A 26,564-nucleotide genomic window follows, 5' to 3' on the forward strand; every position below is an offset into this window, starting at 1 on the left:
GACCTATTTGGGAAGTCTAGTGACCACTGTGTATCAGTATGAACACTGATGGCATCAGACAAGAGAACTTCTTTTTTTTTTTTTTTTTTTTTTTCCGGAGCTGGGGACCGAACCCAGGGCCTTGCGCTTCCTGGGCAAGCACTCTATCACTGAGCTAAATCCCCAACCCCACAAGAGAACTTCTGAAAACAGCCTGGAGCTGTTTGCTGATGGAGAATGGGGGAAGAGATGGTGAGAGACTTTTACAAACAAATGTGGAATGGTGATAAATACAAATTATGAATGAATGAATAAGTGAGTGAATGAATGAATGTCTACATCTCTTGCATACAGACCAGAAAGTTTAAAATACAGTGTGCACTGAGGTTGCTACAAAGGCCGCATATCTGCATGCACACACATTTCTGCTCCTGAGGTGCACACACATACCTCAAGCTCTTCTATGAGTCCATTGGCCTGTTTGTTCAGCTCGTTCATGAGGACCATCTTGGCCATTTTGATCTGGTTTTCCACCTTCCTATGCTGATGTTTCACTTCGAAAATCCTAGAAACATGATGTGACAGAACATGTGGATCCCATTCCTGCTTGCTGAGAGACAGCAAGCACTTGGGGTACCTTGAGATCAGGGACAAGCAGGTACCAAAGAAAAGGAGACCTTTCCTCAGCCCTATTCCGTGTCCCTCCCAGACCCCTTGATCTAAATGGGCTTCCTCTGGGTAAACCTCAAGTCCACAGTCAAGCCCAACCAGTAGCTCACCAGGTAGCACACTGGGATATATGTGTACGATTTCATATGACGTATTGTCCAAAAGGAAGGTGCTCCAAGAAGTGGGAGAGAGAGTGCCCAAGAGTGGAGTACTGAGACTCGTAGAACTAAGGTAGTGTATCTAAGGGCAATGATCAATGACATATTTGGTGTTTCTTTTGAGGGTGATGGAAATGTTCAGTTGCACATTCCTGTGAAGTGCTAAATCAATGAATTACATATCTTTAAGGGCTTCATTTATTATCTCATGAAGAATCTTTAACAGATAAAGGTTATAGGCTTTGTGGTTGCCACAGTCCTTAGCTCAGGTAAGTCACCTAACTCTCTGAGCCTCTGTCTCCTCATTGGTAAAATGAAGAGAAGCTTTAACTGAAAGAATTACAACAAATGGTGCTGACTGCAGTCAGCATGTAGAAGAATGAAAATTGATCCATTCTTATCACCCTGTACAAAGCTCAAATCCAAGTGGATCAAGGACCTCCACATCAAACCAGATACACTCAATCAAATAGAAGAAAAAGTGGAGAAGAGCCTCAAGCACATAGGCCCTGGGAAATTGTCCTGAACAGAACACCAATGGCTTATGCTCTAAGATCAAGAATTGATAAATGGGACCTCTTAAAATTGCAAAGCTTCTGTAAGGCAAAGGTCACTGTCATTAGGACAAAATGGCAACCAACAGATTGGGAAAAGATCTTTACCAATCCTAAAACAGATAGAGGGCTTATATCCAAAATATACAAAGAACTCAAGAAGTTAGACCACAGGGAGACAAATAAACCCTATTTAAAAAAAAAATGGGAGTTCAGAGCTAAACAAAGAATTCACAGCTGAGGAATATTGAATGGCTGAGAAACACCTAAAGAAATGTTCAACATCCTTAGTCATCAGGGAAACCAAATCAAAACAACCCTGAGATTTTACCTCACACCAGTCAGAATGGCTAAGATCAAAAACTCAGGTGACAGCAAATGCTGGCGAGGATGCGGAGAAAGAGGAACACTCCTCCATTGTTGATGGGATTACAGATTGGTACAACCACTCTGGAAATCAGTCTGGAGGTTCCTCAGAAAATTGGACATTGAACTACCTGAGGACCCAGCTATACCTCTCTTAGGCATATACCCAAAAGATGCCCCAACATATAAAAAAGACACATGCTCCACTATGTTCATAGCAGCCTTATTTATAATAGCCAGAAGCTGGAAAGAACCAAGATGCCCTTCAACAGAGGAATAGATACAGAAAATGTAGTACATCTACACAATGGAATATTACTCAGCTATTAAAAACAATGACTTTATGAAATTCATAGGCAAATGGAGGGAACTAGAAAATATCTTGAGTGAGGTAAGCCAAGCACAAAAAACACACATGGTATGCACTCACTGATAAGTGATATTAGCCCAAAAGTTTAGATTATCCAAGATACAATCCGCAGACCACATGAAGCTCAAGAAGAAGGATGACCAAAGTGCAGATGCTTCAGTCCCTCTTAAAAGGGGGAACAAAAATATTCACAGGAGGAGATATTGAGACAAAGCTTGGAGCAGAGACTGAAGGAAAGGCCATCCAGAGACTGCCCCAGCTGGGGATCCAGCCCATATACATACAGCCACCAAACCCAGGCAATATTAGTGAAGTGCATGCTGATAGAAGCCTGATATAGCTGTCTCCTGAGAGGCTCTGCCAGAGCATGACAAATACAGAGGCAGATACTCGCAGCCAACCACTAAACTGAGAACGGGGTCCCTGTTGGAGAAGTTAGAGAAAGGATTGAAGGAGCTGAAGGGGTTTATAATCCCATAAGAACAAATACCAACTAACTAGAGCTCCCAGGGACTAAACCACCATCTAAAGAGTACACATGGACAGACCTATGGCTCCAGTTGCATATGTAGCAGAGGATGGCCTTGTTGGGCACCAATGGGAGGAGAAGCCCTTAGTCCTGCCAAGGTTGCACCCCCCAGTGTAGGAGAATGCCAAGGCATGGAGGCAGGAATGGGTAGGTGGTTGGGTGGGGGAACACCCTCATAGAAGAAGGGGGTTTATGGATAGGAAACCTGGAAAGGGGATGACATTTGAACTGTAAATAAAAAATATCCAATAAAAAAAGAATTACAACCAAACAATATGTTTCCCAACCCAGTGGTTCACAATCCCTACTCTTCCGAATACCAGTCATAGCATACAGTGATAACAAGCCACTTACATATTTACATGGGAAACAAGAATGGACAGATCATAACTAACTTGTTGCTATCCCACAGTAAATAGCATTTCCTTCTCCAGAGTCTATGGACTGTGCATGCTCGCTCTCAGGTACCCGTTTCCAGCTGATTCATAAAGAACAGAACTTTGGCCCATACTAACTCTGATTGTCCTGAAATGGCCCAGCCCCAGTCACTGACCGATAGCTCACACACACACCTCACTGATATTGAGACCTCCACGTAAAGGGCTACACAGGCTTATCTGCCAGAGGTGAAAGAGCAGATGTTTTCAGCACTAGCAAGCTATGGCCTGGGCTACCTGTCCTCGATTTGCTTTGCCGATGTCTGCAGGCTGGACTTCTTATGTGCCACCTGGGTAGTCACGCTTTCCAGAAGCATCCTCTGGTTTTGTAGAACTTCTTCCACATGTCTGCACCTAAGAGAGGAGACAAGGCAAGAGCTGAGGAGTTATGGCTCCTCCCCTGAGCACAGTGCACTCTCGGCCTCAGAGGCCGGGATCACACACTGAGTCAAAGGCAGCACCGAAGCCTCTCTCGGTCCATCAGACTTGGAATTTAAATAAGTCCCACGAGAGAAGAGACACCTCAGCCCGTGCTGCAGGTTGGGTTAGCAGAGAGGATTGCTTTGTGTTTTGTTTTGTTTCTTGAGAGAGAGTTTCACTGTATAATCAGATTATCTTCTGGTGTAGCCTGGACTGTCCCCCTGCCTCAGCCCTACAAGTGCTGGGATTACAGAATGCCACCATACCCTCCCTGCATCAGGGAGAGAGAGGGCTTTGGTACCTCGCAGGCCAGAACTCTCGCAGAGCCTCCCATCCCCACTCAGACAACCCGGCAGCCCCACCTGTGCTCCTTGTGCTCCACCATCAGGCAGCTGTGGCAGGTGAGCACATCACATGTTTCACAGAAGAGCTTGAGCACCTCGTGTGTGTGCAGAGGGCAGTACAAGGCGAAGTCCCCAGAGCCGCCGTTGACCCCTGTCAGAGGAGATAGAAGATGAGAGCTTCTGTTCGTGAACACCTTTCTGTAAGTTTTGTTGAGCCCTTGGAGGCTCAGCCCTTGAGGGACGTGGCACAGGCACAGAGCTTGAGGGAGGAGATGTGAACGGGAAGGTCTCTCTTGGGACTGGTGAGACTCAGGGCACAGGGAAGAATTCAAGCTTAGCCTGAATAGATTTGCTCAGCTGCCCAGAAACCTCCCACTCTCGGCCTAGGTCCCTCTGCCTGGCAGAGGTGAAGAGAGCACTTGCCCTGGCTTCTCTGGCACAATGGGAAACCCTCCCAAGCCACCCGAGCCGCGTCAGAACCAGGATTCTGTGCTGATGGAGCTAAGACCAGCTACTCAGCCTTGCTGGGCTTCAGACTAGCAACCAACTCTGCTTCCCGTGGGCTTGACAAACATAAAACCTCTTCCTCAAGACAAAGAAGACTTCCTAAAAGATTGCTGCATAAAACAGTGCAGGATGGACAAAAGGACAAGAGTGGACGGGATTGTTAAGTCTCTGTGGGGGACATATCTCTCTAAATAGAAGTAGAAGGTAGGAGCTCGATTAGCTTCCATGATTCAAGACCATGCTCCGAGCACCAGCTCACCCACACGCACCCACCCCACATCTCCCCCACCCCCAGCCCTCCAGTGAAAGACGGGAGTGAGTCACCCCTCTGACTCTGCAGGAGGCATTCTCCCTTTCCAAAAGACTCAAAAATCATCCCCACTGTCTCCCTTGACTGGAAAAGGAGGTCAGAGAGCTACTCTCGAGGCACCTGAGGGGTCCACACAGAAGCAGGGTAGGGGGCTGGTACCTGAGGATCCCTTCTGTGCCCTTGCAAAGAGTGGGCCCCCTGGGGCTGGGACATGCCGGTGCTCCTCCGTGCAGGAGCTGCACAGCCAGCGGTTGCAGTACGTGCAGAGGATGTGCGCCGCCCGCTTCTCCTTGCACTCAGAGCAGCTCTGGAAGCAGAGAGTCCAAAACTCAGTGACCGTCTCACCGCGGAGGCTTGCGGCTGCAAGTAGCGTGCTCTAGGGAACAGGGTCCTGATGGACTGTTTCACCAGGACTAAGGAGAGCAGTCTACGGGAGGGCTGCCTGTCTCGGTCTGTGCAGAAAAGCACCCTCTGTGACTAAATGGACAGTGGCTATCCTCTACTAAAGCTAAGGAAAACCAGTAAGCCAAGGCTCTTCCATTAAGGCATGCACAGAATGGTCAGGGTGACACACTTTAGATGGTTAATGCTGGGACAATAAATAGCACATGACAAGTGCTAAGGACATTTGCAGAAGGAGGTTTCCAAGAACTAGGCCTAAGAATGGCTGGGAACTTTCTCACCAATAGGAAACGGCTGTTGATTCCTCAATGGCAGAGGTAGATGAGGGGAAGGGTAAAACTCAAGCAAAAGCAGAGCATTTGACTTCTTCAAAGGGGAGAAGGCCTAAAACGTCAGTGTATCCAGGGTGATGAACATGCAGGGCCAGAGAGCACACAGGGCCAGCTTCACAGGGCCAGCTTCAGAGCTATGCCTCACACCTGGAGTCTGCCTGACCTAACACCTCCTCCTCACCTCGACCAAATGTTTGGTCGTTTCATCAGCAGATGTAATGCTAGGTCTGGTGGAAACTATTATGAATACGCAGACCAACGATCTACCTAATCCATGCCCAATTCATAGAAGCCACTAACCCAGAAAGATTGACGAATCTTCCTATGAACATCTTAGAAGTCGAATGCAGGAGTTTATCTGCTTAGCACCATAAGCCCTAGAGTGTAAGACAGTCAGTAGGAATTAGATGCAGGAGCAAGGAAATAAATTAGTAAATGAATGAAATGCAGTGATAAGGTTATGCCAGGAGAGAGAGAAGGCAAGCTAGTCAGTAAGTAATGCAAAATTCAGAAACAGAGGGGAAAGGTTGAACTATCACAGACAAGATTAAAAGCCCATTACATCTAAGCTGGTGTGTGAATTTTCAACGTAGGAGGAAGATAAAGAAAGGCCTGGTACGGATGCTTTCAGTAAGAGCCATGAAAAAAAGAAAACACTGAAATAGATTAATGTGCCTTAAGATACCTTCACCTTCCGCTCAAAGCATGTAATTTCACACAGGAGAGAATTGCTCTGCTTCTCCCAATTAGAACATTTTTTATTTCCTCCTGAGTGGATGGATGGGTGAGTAGATGGGTGGGTAGGTGGATAGATGGATGATGGATGGACAGATGGATGGATAAGAATAGCTGGTAGTGGAGTCACAAGTCAGGGACAGAGGCTAGACCTATAGACAGGGGTCTCATCAATTTCTGTAAACCATCACCTGTAAATTTCCTTGTCCTGACTTACCCTGGCCATTGTGGGTTTCCCAGGAGAAAAGCACTGAAGAAAAATATGTTCAGTTACATCTCTGGTAAGATAGATGCGCTGACATCCAGGGCAGGAGATGAGCTCTAGCAGGGAAAGACAGACAGTGGAGTCAAGGCAACAGAGCAGGTTATAATAAGGCCTAGGAGGCTTTCTACTACCCAGCATCCAGATATGGTCAACACCCCCTGTGATCCCTGTTCAGTAGCACAGCCTACAGTTACCATGAACATTACCATCCTATCAGAGGCCTGCCCTACAGACCACCAGACTAGCCTCTTCTCATTCCAGTCTTTACTTAATCTATCTTCCTCTCCTCTGCAGGAGCCAGGCCATTGCAAGCTCAGGCCTCTCTCCTTCTGACCATCAGGTGCCTCCTGCTGCTCCAGTTCCTCATTCTACAGCCCAAGGTCCCAGTTCCTGGTCTTGGAAGGGTTAGCATAGCCCAGAGGACAGCAGTAGTCATTAAGGTTACCATGTTATCCAGATTACTTCAGAGATCCCAAAGCTAGAGCTTCCAGAAGTTCTCTAGCAAGAGGAAGATCTACATCCACCTGCTCTGCCTGCTCGTAGGAGGTGTTTATCTCTTGGTTTAACCAACAAGTCTGTTTCTGGGGCTTAGAGTCCTGTTGCTGGGCTGCCTCCACCTACAGTCCTAGACCAGGTTAGGTACACTACATGCCTCACCTGTGAACAGCCCGACTCACTCCCTCTCCCAAAGGAATACAACCGTCTCCAACACATTCCTCAGCATGGTGGACATCTAAACTACACAGGCAGCAGGAGGCTGCCACCCTGGAGACAGCCGTGACTCTTCAGACCCATTTAAAAACAGCCAAAGCTCTGGGAATGGGAAGAGGGCAAAGTATCTGTGTTCATGCAGGAGGCTGATGTAAAAAGGAACTGGTGATAACAGGACTTGTAATAATGCTTAACGGTCTTCTCTCTCTTCCCATCAACATAGAGAAGAACACTACAGAGGCAAGTGCTCTACAAGGCACCCAGAAAAATGCAAGCGCAAATATCACATTGGCCACCCAGTGACCTTGGGCAAGGTGCCTCATCTCAACTGACTCACCTATTCCTATTTCATTATATGTAAAAGAAACAAGAAAAATGAGAGTCCTTTGATAGAGAGGAATGGAGACACACATCTATACTCTCAGCACTTAGGGAATCTGAGGCACAAGACAACGCACGTTCAAGGGCAGTGGGGATTATGGAGCAAGATTCTGTGGCAAAAAGACAGAGAGACAGGCTGATGAGATGGCTCGGTGGAGAAAGGTGCTTGCTGCCAAGCCTGACAACCTTCGTGGTAACCTCTGAACGCACAGATAGAGGGAGAGAAGCAGTTCTTTCAGGTTGGCCTCTGACCTCTACATGTGTGCTATAGCACATGTACACACACACACACACACACACACACACACACACACACACACACACACACTAGGGTTGCCAGGAGAATTAAGTTAAATAGTCTTTGAGAAAACATAGTCCTCCTTAAATGCTGACTTTGAATTCAGAATGTCTCTCACATCCTCTCCACAGTATGATGAAAAGCAGATAAAGAATGGAGCACACTGAGAAAGTGCCACAACCTCTTCCTCTCCTGGAGAGAATTCCTGTGATCCCTTTTGTTTTTTAAAGACACACTTTCATTATATAGCCCTAGCTGGCCTGGAACTCACTATGCAGCCAAGGTAGGCCTCGAGCTCACAGAGGTCCTCTCTGCCTCTGCCTCTGCCTCTCTGCCTCTCTGCCTCTCTGCCTCTCTGCCTCTCTGCCTCTCTGCCTCTCTCTGCCTCTCTCTGCCTCTCTGCCTCTCTGTCCCTCTGCCTCTCTGCCTCTCTGCCTCTCTGTCCCTCTGCCTCTCTGTCCCTCTGCCCCTGCCCCTGCCCCTGCTCCTGCCTCTCTGCCCCTGCCTCTCTGCCTCTGCCTCTCTGCCTCTCTGTCCCTCTGCCCCTGCCCCTGCCCCTGCTCCTGCCTCTCTGCCTCTGCCTCTGCCTCTCTCTGCCTCTCTGCCTCTCTCTGCCTCTCTGCCTCTCTGCCCCTGCCCCTGCCCCTGCCCCTGCCCCTGCCTCTGCCCCTGCCCCTGCCCCTGCCCCTGCCTCTGCCTCTCAAGTACTGGGATTAAAGGCGTTTACCACTGGCCTGGCCTCTCTTGTGATCCTAACATCAAATGGACTCTTGGGAATGGGAAGATGGCTCAGTGGGGAGAAATAGGGGCAAAAACGAGTTCCTGGAGCTCTCTGACCAACTAGCCTAACCAAATTGGGTTAGCTTCAGGTTCAGTGAGAAATCCTGTCTCAACTCATAAGATAGAGGGGAACTGAGGTAGACATTTTATGTTGGCCTGTGATCTTCACATGTGCATACCACCCACACATACATGAACACTGTACATACATGCACGCACGTGCACACACACACACACACACACACACACACACACACACACACATATCCCAAGGAGAGAGAGTACTCTTCATCTCCATCCACTGAATTTGTAACTAGACCTCAGGGACCTGTGCAACTCTCCTCTTGCTCCTAGAATGCTCCATCTGTTCTGTGAAAAGTTGAACCTGGGACTCAGATTGCTGAAAGACATCAGGCTTTGAGGAAGAGGCCATGGTTATCTCAAGCATTCCTTATAAGGCCACCCTAAAGCAGCCAGACCAAGTGCTCTACCAATCCAATAAAGACACGGGAGTACAGCCAAGACTGGCCAAACTCAGCCCAGACTATCCAGAAAATTCCAGTCCGTATCACCAACCTGGAGAGCCACACGCCAAAGAAATTTGCTTTAACCACCACGTTTTTGGAGTGGCTTTACAGAAAAAGCTCTTTATTACTATCTGGAAAATCCACAACGTCACAGAAAACACTAAGATTTGAGTGGCAGAATTATATCCGAATCCCCTGGATATTTTCCTGTTGGTCGACACTCTCCACAGGTGGCACCATCTGGGCTGTCAGATGACTCCATCTACTAGACAGATTCACCTTCAGAACAGAAATCTGCTCCGAGTGCTGAAAGTTACTTTCACAAAACTCCCGACTCCCGGTACCAAGTCCTCACACATTAGAAACAGTCACACATCAAAGCAGGAAAGATGATTCCAATAAGGCCTCATGACACATCATCTGCTTTTCTTGGCCTTAAAGACAAAGCCTTTGTCTGGTATTCATTTTTAACCTGGCCTTACCTCCCTCCAGTCTCAGCCCTAGCTTCATGGCCAGATGCTGTCTATCTTTGGCATGCCGAGTATGTCTGTTGTCGCTGGAACAGCCAAACTTTTGCATGGCTCTGTCTGGGAAAATGCTGTTCCTTCTTGAAATACTTGTTTTTGCTTCTGTCCTTTTCAGATAAACTCCTATGCATCCTTTCAAACCTGCTCAAATGTTCCACTTTGGAGAAACAGGGCTGATTTCCCCTAGGATCAGTTAATTAGTAACTCCAGTATAATAAGCATCACGGTGCATTTTAACTACCTGCTCATATGTCTGCACATGGAAATAATCCACATTTGGCATTAAAGGATGGCTGGTGGTTTTTACAAGATTGGATAATTGAGTTTCTTTTGCTGTTATGTTCCGTGTGTACTCCTTGCACTCACAGCCACTTTTAGAAGAAGAAGCCACCTGGCAGTTTCTGAATGGTGGGAGAAAGCCATCCTGAGATGACACTCACACGGTATACAGACAAGGCTCAGCTGCTATTACCTGACCGTCAGCATGGGTGATCACCCCCATTCTTTGTACTAAGTTGTTAAAGGGAAGAAGGGAGACTAGGTGCAGCAGGAGACTAGACAACCCTTCTCACGTGCCCTTAGCAGTAGAGCGTCAGGGAAACTCCCTGAGGCAGGACAAGAGAGGACAGTTAGTCAAATGACAACCACACGACCTATATCATCCTTGTCAGAAGGTCAGGTGGACCAGGCACACACCTGTAATCCTAGCACTTGAGAGATCAAGGCAGAACAATTGCCAACTGGTTTGATTCTGGCCGCCTCGGCTACACAGTGAGAAACTGTGTCGAACAAACAAAACAAAAACCAGACTGTGGCGGAGGGGAGGCTGGAGGTAGGGGATTAATCCTCTGAGGTGGGGCTGCTAACTATCAAGACTGGAGGACAGCTGCCCTGCTCAAAGATTCACTATTTACATATTTAAATTGTGTCATATGTAAAATTCGATTCCTTATAGTGTTTGTTTACATTGAAGAGAAGGACCCCTCACCCCCATTTGTTTGTTTTGAGAAAAGAGTCTCATGTAGCCCAGGCTCTTTTTGAACTCAAAATGGGGCCAAGAATGACCCTGAAATTACAAGTGTATAATACCATGCCTAATTTATGCAGCGCCAATGAGATTAAACCCAGGGCATCGTGCATGCTATGGAGACACTCAACCAACTAAACTGCATGAGGGATGTGGAGCTTTTAAAGCCAGAGCCTTACTATGTAGCCTCGGCTTGCCTGATTCCTCTGTGTAGAGCAGGCTGACCTTGAACTTGCCATTCATTCTCCTGCACCGCCTCCAGAGTACTGGGATCACAGATGTGTGTCACCAAGCCCAGCTGTTTTTACTATGTGTTTTTACTATTGAATTAATTCAGTTCACAGGCTTGGTCACTTATTTTCACAACCAAAAACATTATTCTTGAGACACAGGAAACCATAACACAAAGAGATGGATCTTCTGTCTCCAGAAACAAACAGAGACCAGAGGTTTCCCTATGGAGTTAGTGGCCTGGAAAGACAGATCTCAAAGCCATGGTCATTCACTCAGTGTGGTAAGAGAGTTGGGGGCCATGATGTAAGTCTGTAATTCTAGCACTCGGGAGACTGAGGCAGGGAAATCTCAAGTTCAAGACCACATTAAGCTACATATCAAGTTTCAGGATAGGCTGTCTCAAAAGTTAAATAGCTATGTTTCTTGCCCTTAAGAGGTGTGATAGAAATTGGCATCTGATTAACACCACTCTCCAACCAGCCACCACATGTGATATCTCATTCAGTCATCAGATCACCTTTTAAGAATAGGTCTTGTCCACATTTTATTGGGGAGATTGAGGTTCCAAGAAGTTAAATTATAGTGGTTTGCAATCCCATAAGAACAACAACAATATCAACCAGCCAGACCCCCCCAGAGCTCCCAGGGACTAAACCACCAACCAAAGAGTACACATGGAGGGACCCATGACTCCAGCTGCATATGTAGCAGAGGACGGCTTTCTTGGGCATCAGTGGGAGCGGAGGCCCTTGGTCCTGTGGCGGCTCGATGCCCCAGTGTAGGGGAATGCCAGGGTGGTGGGACAGGAGTGGGTGGGTGGGGGAGCACCCTCATAGAAGAAGAGGGAGGCGATAGGGGGTTGGAGAGGGGAAAACAGGAAAGGGGATAACATTTGAAATGCGAATAAATAAAATATCCAATGAAAAAAGAAGTTAAATTATCCAAGCCTGTGGCAAATGGAAACCCAAGTCCATTTGCCTTTAAAACCATGTCCTCATGGCCAGGAAGATGGCTGAGTGGTAAAACACTTGCCATGCAAGCATGAGGACCCAGTTCAAATTCCCAGAACCCACAGAACACTGGGTGTTGTGAAGCATCTGTAACCTCGGAACAGCAGCAGGCAGGTAGAAGGTGGAGGGAGACAATAGCATCCCCAGAAGCACACACAGCACTAGTCTGCACTGTATAGCACAGTCACAGACAACAGCAACACCCTGCTTCACACAAGCTGGAAAATGAGGGCTGCCATGCAAAGTGTTTTCTGACCTTTCCACGTGTGTGTGGCACACACACACACACACACACACACACACACACACAAAACCATGGCCCTTTCATTATGCTATATTCTTTCCTAATTCAATAATAAAGAAATGATATATTTTTATTTTAATTAACTAGGCAGTTTCACCGTGTACAAAATAGTTCATAAATGATCAGAACGCATTTATGATCCCACTATACCTGTAGCCTATACCCAGCTCTGAAAAATGAAATTCTCCAACTGTGCTTAAGGGTTTAAGAAATATAATATTTGAGGAAAAGCAAACAGAATGAGGCTTTTGTGCCTTAATAAAACAAATGTAGACACAGGTGCATTCTTTGCTACAAATCCAAACTATAAAGGGGGACTTTTAACTACCCTGATATGGGCTGGGGCGTGGCTTGTGGGTAGAACATTGGAGTTTCAGGGGGTCCCGAAAGAAACATTCAAAACTAACTCTTCAGGTGGTTACAATGCATTCTTGGTGACGACCAGCACGCTGGACAGTTCTCTTCCTCTGAGAACTCTGTCCCCTTTGTTATGAAGCTTAGGAAGGCAGAAAGTCCAAAAATCTCTGGATATAGCTGTGGTGGGTTTTCCCTCTGACAGACAAATGGATAGATTCCCACACAGAGAAGGAAGCCCTGATACCCAGGAACCCTATGGATGGCACTGAATCAGAGGCTACATTTTACCTCCTCTGACTCCCAACTCAACTAAAAGACCAAGATGTAGTCTGGGCTGCTACTGGGGCTGGAATATGTGCTGAGCCCAGAAAAAGGAAGGAGGGCCAGTGTGGGTAACTATCCCTCAGCACAAACAACAGGACCAAGGCAACCTTGGCATCAGATGAGAATAGGAGACATCCCAGAATCAGGCATGGGTCAGCTCAGGCCACCAGATGAGCATGGCCATCTTGAGTCCGGTGCTTAGCAACCTGCATGGTTTGTGAAGCTTGTTAACTCTTCATCCCTTGTCCAGGGCTCCATGAAACTGCCACTGGAGCCCCAGATCTCTCTGGCCTAGCAGTGGGAGCCATCTAGGCAGCCTAAAGTGCCTCTGCCAGAGTCGCTTTGGACACTGGATAGACGGGCTCTGTTCCCAATTGCCAATCACATGGAGGATGGCACGAAGGCCTCAAGAGAAACAGGGACGCACAGCTTCAAAACTACTACGACGCCCTCGTGAAACCTCAAACCACCGAGCAGCTTAGAATAACCTCTGTAGCCACAGGTAAGACACACTGCCTCACTATGCCTCTGCCAGACACCGCATAGGGAAATGAAGCCATGCTCAGGTAGGCCAGCCAGACTCACTAATCACCTGTGCCCTCCCACCCTCCGCACTCTCAGGACACTGAGCACCAAGGAAGGCCCCCACAGAAGCCCTCCACAGCCCCATGGCTCCGAGCAGCACTGCCTTCAAGAAACACGCTGCACCGACTTTTCAGATGCCAGTACCTGTTAGAAAGACAGATTTTGATCCAAGACACACCTAGGTTCACTGCCGATTTTGCCCCTGGTGGCCACCAGGCTTACCTGTCACCCTGTTGCTCTGTAATTAGAGCAACATCTGGGAGAGAAGTCAGAGGAGGAGCGACAGGTGAGACCACCACCAGGCCTAGAGGATGGTGCTCCCCAGGAGCCCAGGAGCACCCACCCCGCATGCAGCAAGCCAGCTGGGCCACAGGGCCTAAGCCTCAGGGAGCTGGGTTTGGGGTGGGGTTTGGGGAGCAGCCTGGAGCCTCTCCTTGCTGTGATGCATCCTCGGCCAGGGCTGCGTTTTCTCTAGCTCACCTGAGATGCTCCTGCAAGAAAGAGCGAGGTTGACTCCTCCTGTTCCTGTTTATCTCCAAGTCTCTGCAGCAATTTTCCCAAACTGAGCAGCAAGAGGGAGACCTCAAAGAGGCGCCTCTCTTCCTAGCTGCATCTCCTTCCTAATCCTCTGGGTGCCTCTGAATAGAAGCTCAGAGGGAAGAAAACGAGATTTTTTCAACTTTCGGGAACTAGCTCTGCCGTCCCTCTGCTCAGCTCGGGAGGCCGTCACCCTCGGCCTTTTAGGACTCGATCCACAAAAATCCTTCAGCCCTCCATGTTCCCCAAAATGACAGTGCTCATATGTGGCTGGAACCTGCCCCCGATCCGGCAGCTCATTTAAATAGAGCTCATCACAACAACAGTGTTGGTGGAGAAGTGAGTAGCTGCAGGGCCCTGGGGACCCCCTGTTTATACGTAGGAAGAATGATGCAATCTGGGTATCAAAATAGCAATCCAGAATGGAATAACAGGCTCCCGCAGCAGCGGTGCCTGCACAGCCAGAGCTCAAGTTGACACACTGTCAGCCCCACACTGCTGCAGCACGCAGATGCCAGGCACACACTCTCACCGCATCATTTTCAAAAACAGCAGGGGCCGGAGAGATCCCTCCAAGCCCCCTACACTGCAGGAGAGTGCAGGGGGTGGGGAACCGCCAACAGCCACTAAAATCTGTCTCCTTAAACACTCACCTGCTCCTGCTACTTCACCTGAAGTCCTTCTCCTGTGACGTCACAGTCAGTTGCCATAGTGACCGATTGTCCGTCACAAGCAGAGGATTAGGACTTCAGATGGAGAAGACACATATTTTATGATGCACAAAGGTCCTGGCAGGTGGCCCCTGGCAGCTCTCTCTGTTCCCCGGGGAGACACAGTCACACACAAGCCGGAGGAGGAGGGAAGGGTGAGTTGGAGGGAAGACTTCAGGATAGGACAATGCTGGAAGTAACCGGCAGATTACAGCAGCACAGAGCGCTCAGAGGTGGGGAGTGTCAGGGAATGACAGGAGCAGATGCTCCTGAAGGGCCTTGAATGCTAAACAAAAGATCCAGACCTTGATCTTAAGGACAGGCAGCCCAGAAAGACTCAGTGACACCCTATGACTAGGGGCAGGCAAGTCAGAAAGGAAGCTTATCCAGTTGAAGGTTAAATGAGATCCTGAATGTGAGAAGGCATCAGTGTGTGAACGAAATAAGACATCGAAGGTAGCCGTGGTGTATGAGGAGTCAAGAGAATGGGCTGCTCTGAACGGAGACAGGAATGGGAAGATCGAGAGCATCACTTCAGATCCTGTGTGAAGCCTGTTTTCTCTGCCATCCACACCTCTGAAGATCAAACAGCATTCTCTTACCTGGACTTGCCTGGGTTCTGCATCCGAAGTGCTTTCTAGAAATCCCGAATTTACCAAACTCAAATCTCCTGGTTTCAGATACAGAACCCAGCATTTCAGCCAAGTTCCCAAATCGTTCTTAGACTCCCGGACGGCCTCACTATCTGGAAGCAGTGGTGTGGGCAACCATTAGTAGTCTTGGTGCATACAATAAGTAGCCCTTGCTATACAGTTTCTGGAAGAGTTTAGATAAGGGATGTGCGTGTGCGTGTGCGTGTGCGTGGGAGTGGGCGTGTGTGTGCGCATGCGTGTGTGTGTGTGTGTGCACGCACATGTGTGTGGGGTGGGCGTCTGTGCGCGTGTGCATGTGTGTGCGTGTGTGTATGTGTGTGTGTGTGTGTGTGTGCATGGGAGTGGGCATGTGTGTGCATGTGTGTGTGTGTGTGTGTGTATGTGTGTGTGCATGTGTGTGGGAGTGGGCGGGGGCATGTGCACGTGTGGGTGCAGGTGCCTGTGCCTGTGCCTGTGCCTGTGTGTGTTTTGAGACAGGATCTGACATAACTCAGGCTAGCCTCAAACTCACAACTGTACCTGACATTGACCTTGAACTCCAGCTCTTCCTGCTTCTGCTTCCCAAGTGCCAGGATTAAAGACTGAGAGCAAACTTGTCATGCCAGAATAAATGTGTTCGTTCGTTTGTTGGTTTGTTTTTGTTTTGAGACCGGGTCTCTCTATGTGAGCCTCTGTCCTAGAACTTGCTATATAAACCAGATTGGCCTCAAACTCACAGAGACCCACCTGCCTCTGCCTCTTGAGTATTGAGATTAGAGTGTGCTCACACCATACTCAGCTCTGAATGATTTTTACAATAGAGATCTGATCATGCCTCACCAAACACAATGGCTCCCACTCTGCAGGAATAACATGAACCTGTCAAGACCTCTCAGAAAAATTGCCATCCAGAGTCCCATCTCTCCCCTTCTCAGGTTCTTTATCCTAGACAAAGTTAACTCTCTCAGGCCCTGCTTTCCCTCGAGCTTCACCATGGGCCTCAGTCTAACACTTTCTCACCTCTAATTTTCATCCATATCTTTCTAACCTGAGTGGCTCCTGCATAGCGATTTCTACTTGATACCACCAATGGATTCGAACCCACCAATTTTTCCAACGCCAAAACAATGGTCATAATGTGTGGTTTTGATTTTTGTTTGTTTGGGGGTTTTGTTTTGTTTGCCAGGGTCGGTAGCTTGCTTGCTTGGTTTTTGTTTTTTTTTTTTTTTTTTTCAAGACAGGGTTTAAATACAGTCAATAAAACAGCTTCTTGAAGATAGAAATGTAGATCTCTAATTGCCTAATGTGCAAGTGGCCCTGGGTTCAGTCCCTAGCACTTGGTAAGGCAGTGGTGCAATCCCAGTGAAGACAGGAAGATCAGAAGTTCAAAGTCATCCTCAGCTATTTAGGGAGTTCAAGGACAGTCTGGGTTCCAGAGACCCTATTTCAAAAGGAAGGGTTGGGGGAAGGAAGGGAGGCAGGGAGGAGGGAGGGAGGGAGGGAGGGAGGGAGGAACAAAGAAATGACGGAAGGAAGGAAGGATTTCTTGGAACAGACAGGACCATTGGTTCCCATACTGACCATGGTTGCTTTTCTGCTAGTGTCAGAGCTAAGTGACTATAAATGAAAGTTTATGACTGGCAAAACCAAAACTACCATCTGTCCCTTTTAGATAAAAGAAGCTTACCCCTAGTTCACAACATCTGTTCCATCTTCCACACTGGGATACAATTCTGATTATGGAGTCTGCTTCTTGCTAGACCCACCCCTGTGAGCTCTGGGTCACATGGGAGGCAGGCCTTCAAATATGAGTGAGATGTTACTAACATGGAAGGAAGACCTTCACACACACAGAGTTAAAGTGTGAAAATGTGGGGCCTCTGGGACATGTAGAGGAATATAGGAAACAAGGCTATAAGCTTATTGTGAGAGAAAACTAGGAAGAGCCTTGAAGGCCCAGAGCCTTCTATTCTGAACTGCAACCAATGCTGAGCTCTTGTTTTCTTTCTCCTATTTCTTTTTTGTGGTCCTGAGGCTTGAGCCTGGGGCCTTGAGTGTGCTAAGACTGTCCCTTTCCTTGGCTAGATACCTAATCTTCTTTTTACTTTTCATTTTCCAACAGTTTCACCAGCCTTGAATTCCCCCTGTGGTCTATTCAAGGCTTTGAATCTTCAATACATTTGTTTGCCTGGGTCTCCCAAGTGACTGAAATTATAGGTCTGGACCTCTAATCCAGACTTTAGGTAGCCAATAGTCCAGGCCTAGAGTTAGGAGGTGGGGTCAAATTCAAAGCAGAGCACCTAATGGAGTAAGCACAACACCTAATGGCGGGATAAATATAGTGCAGGAAAGAATGAGGTAAGCTAGGACTACCCAGGAGCTTGGAGGCAGGGCCAGCAGCTGATCCAGAGCAAGATCCACATTCCGAGCCTGACAACCAGGAGGCCAGCTAAGGGCAGAGGTGAATGTGCGCTACGTCTGGCCCTTGACCTTCACAAACTCACTCTCTGATGAAGCACCTGCTTGTGTTGCCTGCTTTCTGTACCAGGAGAGTTGCAATGGATGCGAATGTAGGCTGGGTCTGGGCTCACTCATTCGGTACCCAGTAGTACCTGTGTCTCCTTCCGCACAGAAGCCTAGGACTTGACATGAAGGACATACAGACTCACTCCCTGCAAAGCCACTGACCCCACTGACTGAGCTTTGAAAGAGGCTCTGTGGGGAGTTCAAGGCAGCATCCTGCTATAGATCTGTAGCTTCTGCAGCCTACAAGCCCAAACAAGCCCGGGTTATCAGGTAAGAGAGGATCTGACTCTATGGCTCTGCCAATGACCAAGTCTGTGGCCCTCAGCGGTTTTCCAGGCCCTTCCTGTGCTCCTAATGCCCCATCTGTGGAGCAGCCAGGTAGAGATGAACTCTAAGGGCTTTTCCTGCTGTCTGGCCTGCACAGCACTGAGGCACAACTAGTCCCCCATTTAGTGGAAGATCCAGTGACAAGCGGTCACTCCAAAATTGCCTGTCAGCCACTGCTACCTTGAACTTCTTCCCTCTGCAAATCTTACCAGCCAGTTTCCCAGGTGCAGCAAGCACATCCCCCCCAAACACGACCTACCTCTTCTCCAACCACCAGGGGAATTGCTCTCCCAGTAACAGGGACTGTTCAGAGGTGCCAACGCTACTCCTAGGGCCCTAGAGAACCAATTAAGGTGAGGAAACTGTTCTTGAACTAAAAAGCCATCCTGCTGACAGGGCTCCAGAGCTCTAGCTTCTGCACCTGCTACACACCATGGCTCCATTCAGGTCAGCAGCCCACCCTCCACCTGAGAGACCTGGGGTACCATCTGCCTCAGACCCCACCCATTTGGACATGTTGACCCCACCCGTTTGGACATGCTGTTTAACATGCATATTCGAAAAAGCAAGCGGCAGTCAGCTGCCTCTCGAGCTCCTGCAGCCAGTTCTGCAGTCTCCCATCCTCACCAAGGCCATTAGAGCCCCTCCAGCTGAGCTGCTCATTAAGATTAGAGAAATTTCCCTCTCTGACTCTGAGGTTGTAGCATCTTGCATCACTTCCCCTCTCTCTGTCCTCCCAAGGCCCCCAAGGCCTGCCCACCAAGGGACAGTGACTACTCCCCCTTTCAGCATTAGGAACATACAAGGAATATGCTATTACCCTTAGCTCGCTTCAGGAACTATCTAGCTGCCATGGTTAGTTGGTGTTCAAACCACTTACCAGGTTCAACCTGGAAAGCCAAAGAGGAGCTGGGACTGCCCGCACTACCAGTGCTAGAGTCTGAAAGAGCTCCAGAGACGTGAGCTCTAGATCAGGGATCCTCCGACATCTCATGCTGTCTTCTACTTTGAAAATCAGAAAAGTATGATTCTAAACAGGTAGCTTCTAAAATCTGTATATGAAAACCAGTCTCTCAGTAACAAATTACTTAGTTTCTTGGAAGAGAAGGAGTAATTTTCCTTTTACTCACGTGGGGAAGGAAACGTCCAGTTAGTTACCTTCCCTGGCCTAAAGCAAAAATTAAAACAACCAGAACCTTCAGCATCTTGAAGTCAGAGCTGGGACTCGGGAAATGTCAGTGGTGGCAATATTTCTGCAGAGCCAGTTGAATTTACCCTAAGTACTCAGCAGACAACTTTCCGGGCAGAGTTTGACCCTGGACTATTTTCAATGAGAGACTTAAAGGGAAGCACGGAGGCTCTTCCACTTATGATGGACTTAGAGTCTAATAACTCACGCAGGTTGAAAATATAAACGAACCCGGATGGTGGCCGTGCATACTTTTAACCTCAGCACTCGGGACGCAGAGGGAGTTCTCTGAGTTTGAAGCCAGCCTGGTCTGCAGAGTGAGTTCCAGGAGAGCCAGGAATACACAGAGAAACCCTGTCTCAAAAAGAGAAAGGAAGGAAGGAAGGAAAGAAGGAAGGAAGGAAGGAAGGAAGGAAGGAAGGAAGGAAGGAAGGAAGGAAGGAGAGAAAGAAAAGAAAAGAAAAGAAAAGAAAAGAGAAGAAAAGAAAAGAAAAGAAAAGAAAATGGGAAAATGCATCCAGTTCTCTCAGCCTAGTGAACATCGTAGCTTGGGTTGCCAACCGCAAACTCCAGATACTGGCGAGGGGCCTTGAGTTGGTCAATGCACCTAACACTAACACTATTTTTATAAAGTATTCGATGTCTTGTGAGATAAGGAACTTTCTGACTCCCAGGCAGGGTTCTCATTGTATGAGTAGCTGCCTTCTCGGTATCCAGTCTTATGCACACATCAATTCCTGCCCTTACTCTGGTCTCCATTAGTAGCCTTTAAATATGTTGTCCATGCAGGCGGCACACCTCTCTGTTCCCAACACTCAAGAAGGTAGAGGCAGGAGTATCAGAGGTCCAAGGTCATCCTTAGCTACATAGTTCAAGAACGGCCTGAGCTGTCCCTCAACCTGTCTCAACAGAGAAAAATATACACCCCTTAGTCTGCAGGCGTTTTTAACTACCTTATAGTACTGTTAGATTTAGAACAGGTAACACAGGCATAAGAGCCCAGTACAGTATGTACCAGGATGTTTGAATCTTTGTTCCTGCAGAAAGGAGCAGGGTCAAGCATGAAGGGAGTACACATTTACAGGCTGGAGTCATGGGAGATTTGTGGACTCAGGGCCCCGTTACTCGGTTAATGAGTGTTCAAGTCCAGAGCCTATGGTATATTTGGCTGGCTGTGGTATGGCCGAATCAGAAAGCACAATCCCCTGGAAGAGAACATGCCCAGCTGATACAGGGGCCAAGGAAGTGTGCTACAGAGTAGAACTACAGCTGGACGGACCCCCAAGTCCAGGCAAAGACCTTTTTTCATTCAACAAGATGACTCCTTGCTCTGCTCGGCAATGGGAGAAACACTCATTAAGATGGATTTGACCCTGTGCAACGTTACACTATCTGGCTGGAGGTAGGGGCCCTGGGAACCTATTTATCCATGGCCTCTGTTCATCTCCCTACCTTCCCTCTAGCTGTTACCACATTTCACTTAACAAACCTGGCAGAAGGGGATACGTCTCCTAGTGTCGGAGACCCTACTGGGTAAAATGGCAGTGCTATGAGCTCTTTCCAAAGAACCAGGAACCAGGCATAATTTCTCAAACTACGTCTAGGGATTCAGGTTCAAATATGGCATTTCTCACAAGACTTGCCAGAGAGGGGGTGACAGCTCTGCCTTCCCCAGACAGCTTGCTTGGATGACACTCCTTTAGTCCTTAAAAAATGTTTAGTCATTAACTTAATGCCCAACAGTCCCAAGCACACAGAGAGCCTCTGGTTCGCTGCTCCTGGGCCTGAACGGTGTTTACTGATTCATTTTCACTTAGGATGACAGCTCCTTGAAGTGCAGGCCTTAGTTTTCATCTTCTACACTGTAAATGGCACAGGGCCTGGCACACGGCAGTCAGTGTACACCTGTGGAGGGGATGGATACAAACCAACAAACACCACGCTCACAGTCCTAGTAACTCCAAGCAATGAAGAGAAAATGCATTCCACTCTTTACCCACAAATGCAAATGTGGAGGGTAACAGTGACCACATCATAAGAACAAAAGATGCAGGCTGGAGAGATGACTGGGGGTTAAGAGCACTGGCTGCTCTTGCAGAAGACCCAGGTTCAGTTCCCAGCACCCACACCCGATGGCTCACAACTGCTTGTAATTCCAGTTCCAGGACATCTGATTACCCCCTTCTGATGCCTGCAGGCTCCTGTACACACGTAGGATACACACATATACTCAGGCATACAAACATACACATAATTTCTAATTATTTTTAAAATAATATAAGATACCACATAAATAATCGATTGACTTTCTATTTCCAAATCAAGTGCCTTATATCTATAGGCCTTTTCCTCCATCTTTGTTTTGACTCATCCTAGATATCAGCATTTTTCATCATTTCTTAGCTTTACTCTATTTTATGTACATTTTCTCATTTAATTTTTATAACTATATTAGTCAGGGTTCTAGAGTTGCAGAACGTATGCAATGTCTTTCTATATTGAGGGAATTTATTATCATGACTTACAGTCTGCAGTCCAACTCCCTGACAATGGTCAACTGTGAATGGGAAGTCCAAGAATCTAGAAGTTGCTCAGTCCCACGAGGCTGGTCATTTCAGCTGGTCTACAGAAGTAGATTCCAACAGATGTGCTAGCAAGAACGTAAGCCACGAAGAAGAGCAAATCTTCCTTCTTCCTTGTCTTCAGCAGAAGGTGTGACCGGGATTAAAGGTGTGTGCCACCACACCCTAGATCTGGGACTTGTTTTGTCCCAGGCTGACCTTGAACTCAGAGATCTCCTTGCCTTAGTTTCCTGGAATTAAAGGCGAGGACTACCTGGCTTGGGCCTAAGCTTTTCATGGCCACTATGCCTCAAGGTCTCCATGCCAAGATCCAGGTCAGAAACTTGTGTCTTCCAGCCTCAAGATCTGGATCATAGGTGAGCCCTCCAATTCTGGATTGTAATCTCTTCCAGATATAGTCAAGTTGACAACCAGGAATAGCCACTACACTAACATGGGCTGTTTTCTACTGTCATCATATTGGCAAAAACAAGCAAACAAACACTTTAAGCACAGAGAACCCCTTATTCAAGAAATGTTTCTTGGGGTTGGGGATTTAGCTCAGTGGTAGAGCGCTTGCCTAGGAAGCGCAAGGCCCTGGGTTCGGTCCCCAGCTCCGGGAAAAAAGAACCAAAAAAAAAAAAAAAAAGAAAGAAAGAAAGAAAGAAAAGAAATGTTTCTCTACATGGTGGAGACCATTACAGAAAACCACAACCCACGAAGATGCAGTGAACATGTGACTGTGTGGTACCTAGCCCCAGCTGATATGCCTACAACACACCCATGCACCTAAGGCTTAGGGATCACAGCAGCGAAGAGGGTGGAAAGATTGCAGGAGCCAAAGAAACAGGAAGCTTGCTGTGAGCTTCATCTCCTAAAAATTGTCAGAGAAGCTACGCCCCTTAAGTCTCACCAAGGCCACACCTAAACAAGACCTGAACAAAGACCACACTGACAAACGTGCTAACTAGGAACAGGGATATCTCACCAGGCCCCAACCCTACACAAAGAACTACAGGCAACCAAGGAATGCTGAGAGCAGGAGAAATCGCCCCCCAACATTGTCCAATAACAGAATGGTCGGCCTTGAAAATATATACACATAAGTAACATATGGACTACTCAGGTTATATTTCTGTATTTAGGAATTATAGATAGAAAGAAACACAGAGAACAATAATTAAAGAATTAATGAGTAATTATATTATATAATTATATATAATATATAATTATGTCTATATTTAGGAATGATAGATAGATAGGTGGATAGATAGATAGATAGATAGATAGATAGATAGATAGATAGATAGCAGTAATTATAGAAAAAGAGGCCATGAATTTGAGAGGGAATAAGTAAAGTATACGCAGGAGTGGTTGGAAGGGAGAAATGTTCTAATTCTATTTTAATTTCAAAAAAATTTTTAAAGGTATAAAAGCATCAAGCTGGGGCTGGATAGATGGCTCAGTTAAGAGCACTGACTGCTCTTCCAGAGGTCCTGAGTTCAATTCCCAGCAACCACATGGTGGCTCACAACCATCTGTAATGAGATCTGATGCTCTCTTCTGGTGTGTCTGAAGACAGCTACAGTGTACTTATAATAAATGAATAAATCTTTAAAAAAAACATCAAGCTGGAGAGATGGCTCAGTAGTTGAGAGCACTGGCTGCTCTTCCAGAGGATCTGGGTTCAGTTCCCAGCATGTACATGGAGGCGCACTACTATCTGTAACTCCAGTTCCAGAGGACCCAGCACCCTTACACAGACACACGTGCAGGGGAAACACTGCATGGTGCACATAGAATAAAAATAAACAATTTTCAAAAGGAGAAGAAATAAATCCAGAATTAAAAAGAATAAACAAAGACCAAGGAAGAGGAGGAGGAGGAAGAAAGAAATGAAGTTCCCCAAGTCATACAATCAGTAAGTGGCAGGCGGATCAGGATGGGCACTCGGAGATCCACATATGCTGACATTAAGTCTTATATTTTGACTCCCCACAGTACTTAGAATAATTGGGAAAACAACATCATGATTATAATAATTGTCGTTGATATTAATTAATATGCTAAGTTTATAATGTTTGCCGGGCTTTTTTTTTTTCTTTTTTAAACAGGGTCCCACTATGTAACTCCCTATGTTGACCAGGCTGTCCTCAGACTCACAGAGATCCACCTGCCTCTGCCTCACTGGGACTAAAGGCACACACCGCTACTCCTGGCCAATGTTCTAATTTTAGTTTTAAAAAGTCATTGAGACAAAACAAAAAAGTTACTGAGACATGTCAGTTCACATTAGAAATCTTAAATAAAATCAAAGACCCAAGAAATAAAACTATAAAATTCTTAGGAGAAAAATAAAAAGCTTTATCATATTGGATATGGTAATGGTTTCTTGGAAATGAAATAAAGGCATAAGTAACAAAAGAAAGTTAGATTTCATCATAATCAAAAATTGGTGCCTCCATCCCTTTTGGGAGGAAGAGGAAAGCAATCATGAGGAGAAGGCAGAGGGAGGGAGGGACCTGGGTGGGAGAGGAGATAGGGAGGGGAAAAGGGGGAAAATCAGGTGGTCGGGTGGGGATGGAGAACAGGACTGAAGCCCCGAGGGCCAGCAGAAAGAATGGAAATAGGCGACCTCGGGAGGAAGGAGGTTGGGAGGACCCTCTAGAATGTACCAGAGACCTGGGAGGTGAGCGACTCTCAGGACTCAAAGGACATCTCAGACCTTAGATGAAATGCCCTACAGTGGGGAGAGGGAACCTGAAGAGCCCACCTCTAGTAGAAAGACAAGGCATCAAGTGGCGGGATGGGGTTGTCATCCCACAGTCAAAAACTCTGACCCAAAATTGTTCTGTCTAAAAGAACTGCAGGGACAAAAAAGAGCCTGAGGGAAGGAGATCTGGTGACAGGCCCAAATTGGGATCCAGCTCTAGGGGAGGCCTCAAGGCCTGATACTATTACAGATGCTATGGTGTGCTTACAGACAGGAGTCTAGCCTGGCTGTCCTCTGAGAGGCAGCCAACAAGCAGCTGAGTCAGATGCAAATACTTGCACTCAACCAACAGACAGAAGCTGGGGACGACTGTGGTTGAATTAGGGGAAAGCTGGTGACCCCATAGGAAGACCAGTAGTCTCAACTAACCTGGACTCCTGAGATCTCTCAGACACTGGGCCACCAACCAGGCACCATACACTAGCTGAGATGAGGTCCCTGACACATACACAGCAGAGGACTGTCTGGTCTGGCCTCAATGAGAGAAAATACACCTAACCCTGGAGAGACGTGAGGCCCCAGGGAGTGGGGAGGTCTAGTGGGGTGGGATATCCACTTGGAGACTGGGCGGAGAGGGGCAGGTATGGGATGAGGAAGAGTGGGAGGGGGATAATGACTGGACTGTAAAAAATGATTAAAGAATTTAAAAAAAAAAACTGGTACATTAGCAAGATGAAAAGCAGCCTACAGAACTGAAGGAAATATTTACAAATCAAGCACCTGATAAGAGACTAATAACCAGACTGCATACTGAACTGTGGTATTCAATGGCAGAAAAACCCAGGTGACAAAGTCAAGCCTGCCACATTGTATCCTTTAAGCAGCAACTTCCTGTGCCCATCATGCTTCTGGGAGCCACCATTCTATTTTCTGTCACTATGAACCTGGCTCTAGGTGTCATATTCAACAGCACCCGGCCTTGCGAAGAGTTCTTTATATATAGCCTAGGTAGTAACACGTTTTCCAGATTCACCCTCTGTAAATGTACTCCATTCCCAGAATGGTTTAAGTGAGGACATCTTAAATTCCTTCCGTTTGCTTTTGGTCTAAGAAATCTTATGTGACCCCAGGTTTATGAGGATACAAAACAAACATTTACTGATAACAAATTAAAAAGGAAATAATTGCTCAACAATTCTTTGGCATACATATAATTTTGCCATTTATGAAAGCAGGTATTAAAGACGCCAGCACCCCTGTAAAATGCTGAACACAGCAGCACACACCTGTAGGCCACGCTTTGGGGATGGACAGGAGGGTCCCTGGGGCTTGCCCATCTAGCTAATCAGCAGCTCCGGCTTCACTGAGAGAAGACCCTGTCTCAAAAAACTAAGGTGGAGAGAAAAGAAGAAATACATCAATCTCCTGCCTCTACACAAATTCACACACGTGTACACACACACACATACACACACACACATACACACACACACACAATACACACACTATGTACTAATGTATGTATATACAAACATACAGAAGACACAATCTCACCAGGTAACCCTGGCTGTCCTGGAAACTCTCAATGTAGATCAGGCTGGCCTCAAATCCACAGAGATCTGCCTCTGCCTCCCAAGTGGTGGGATTAATAGCATGTACCACCACACCTGATATAATGTTTTTAATGTCAATGAACAAAGTTTAGTTTCAAAGCTCATATATTAGTTTTTAAAATGCAAGTACACAGCCAGGCATGGTAGCACTTTCTTATAATGCCAGCATTTGGGAATCTGGGGCCAGAAGGTCACTGTGAGTTTGAGATTATCCTGACTTCCTTATTAAGTTCCAGGCCAGCCTGGGCCACAGCACTACAAACTGCGTGTCCAGCAGGAATGAAAATATTCTGAGGAGACACTTGTGACAGACT

General features: G+C 47.1%; 1 protein-coding gene across 19 annotated transcripts in view; it reads right to left on the reverse strand.

Annotated features, from left to right (window-relative positions):
* The window catches only part of Trim66 (tripartite motif-containing 66), a 70,705-nt gene that overhangs the window by 29,767 nt on the left and 14,374 nt on the right, over positions 1-26,564 (reverse strand). For 10 of the 19 annotated variants that reach the window (XM_039082572.2, XM_006229983.5, NM_001191839.2 and 7 more), the window contains 5 exon segments: positions 6,330-6,433; positions 4,803-4,950; positions 3,845-3,977; positions 3,300-3,416; positions 430-544 (listed from right to left, as the gene is read on the reverse strand). In XM_039082572.2, the coding sequence (XP_038938500.1) occupies positions 430-544; positions 3,300-3,416; positions 3,845-3,977; positions 4,803-4,950; positions 6,330-6,433 (617 nt within the window). 19 annotated transcript variants of the gene reach the window in all.

Source organism: Rattus norvegicus, chromosome 1 (genome assembly GCF_036323735.1).
Source record: "Rattus norvegicus strain BN/NHsdMcwi chromosome 1, GRCr8, whole genome shotgun sequence".
Lineage (NCBI taxonomy): Eukaryota > Metazoa > Chordata > Mammalia > Rodentia > Muridae > Rattus > Rattus norvegicus.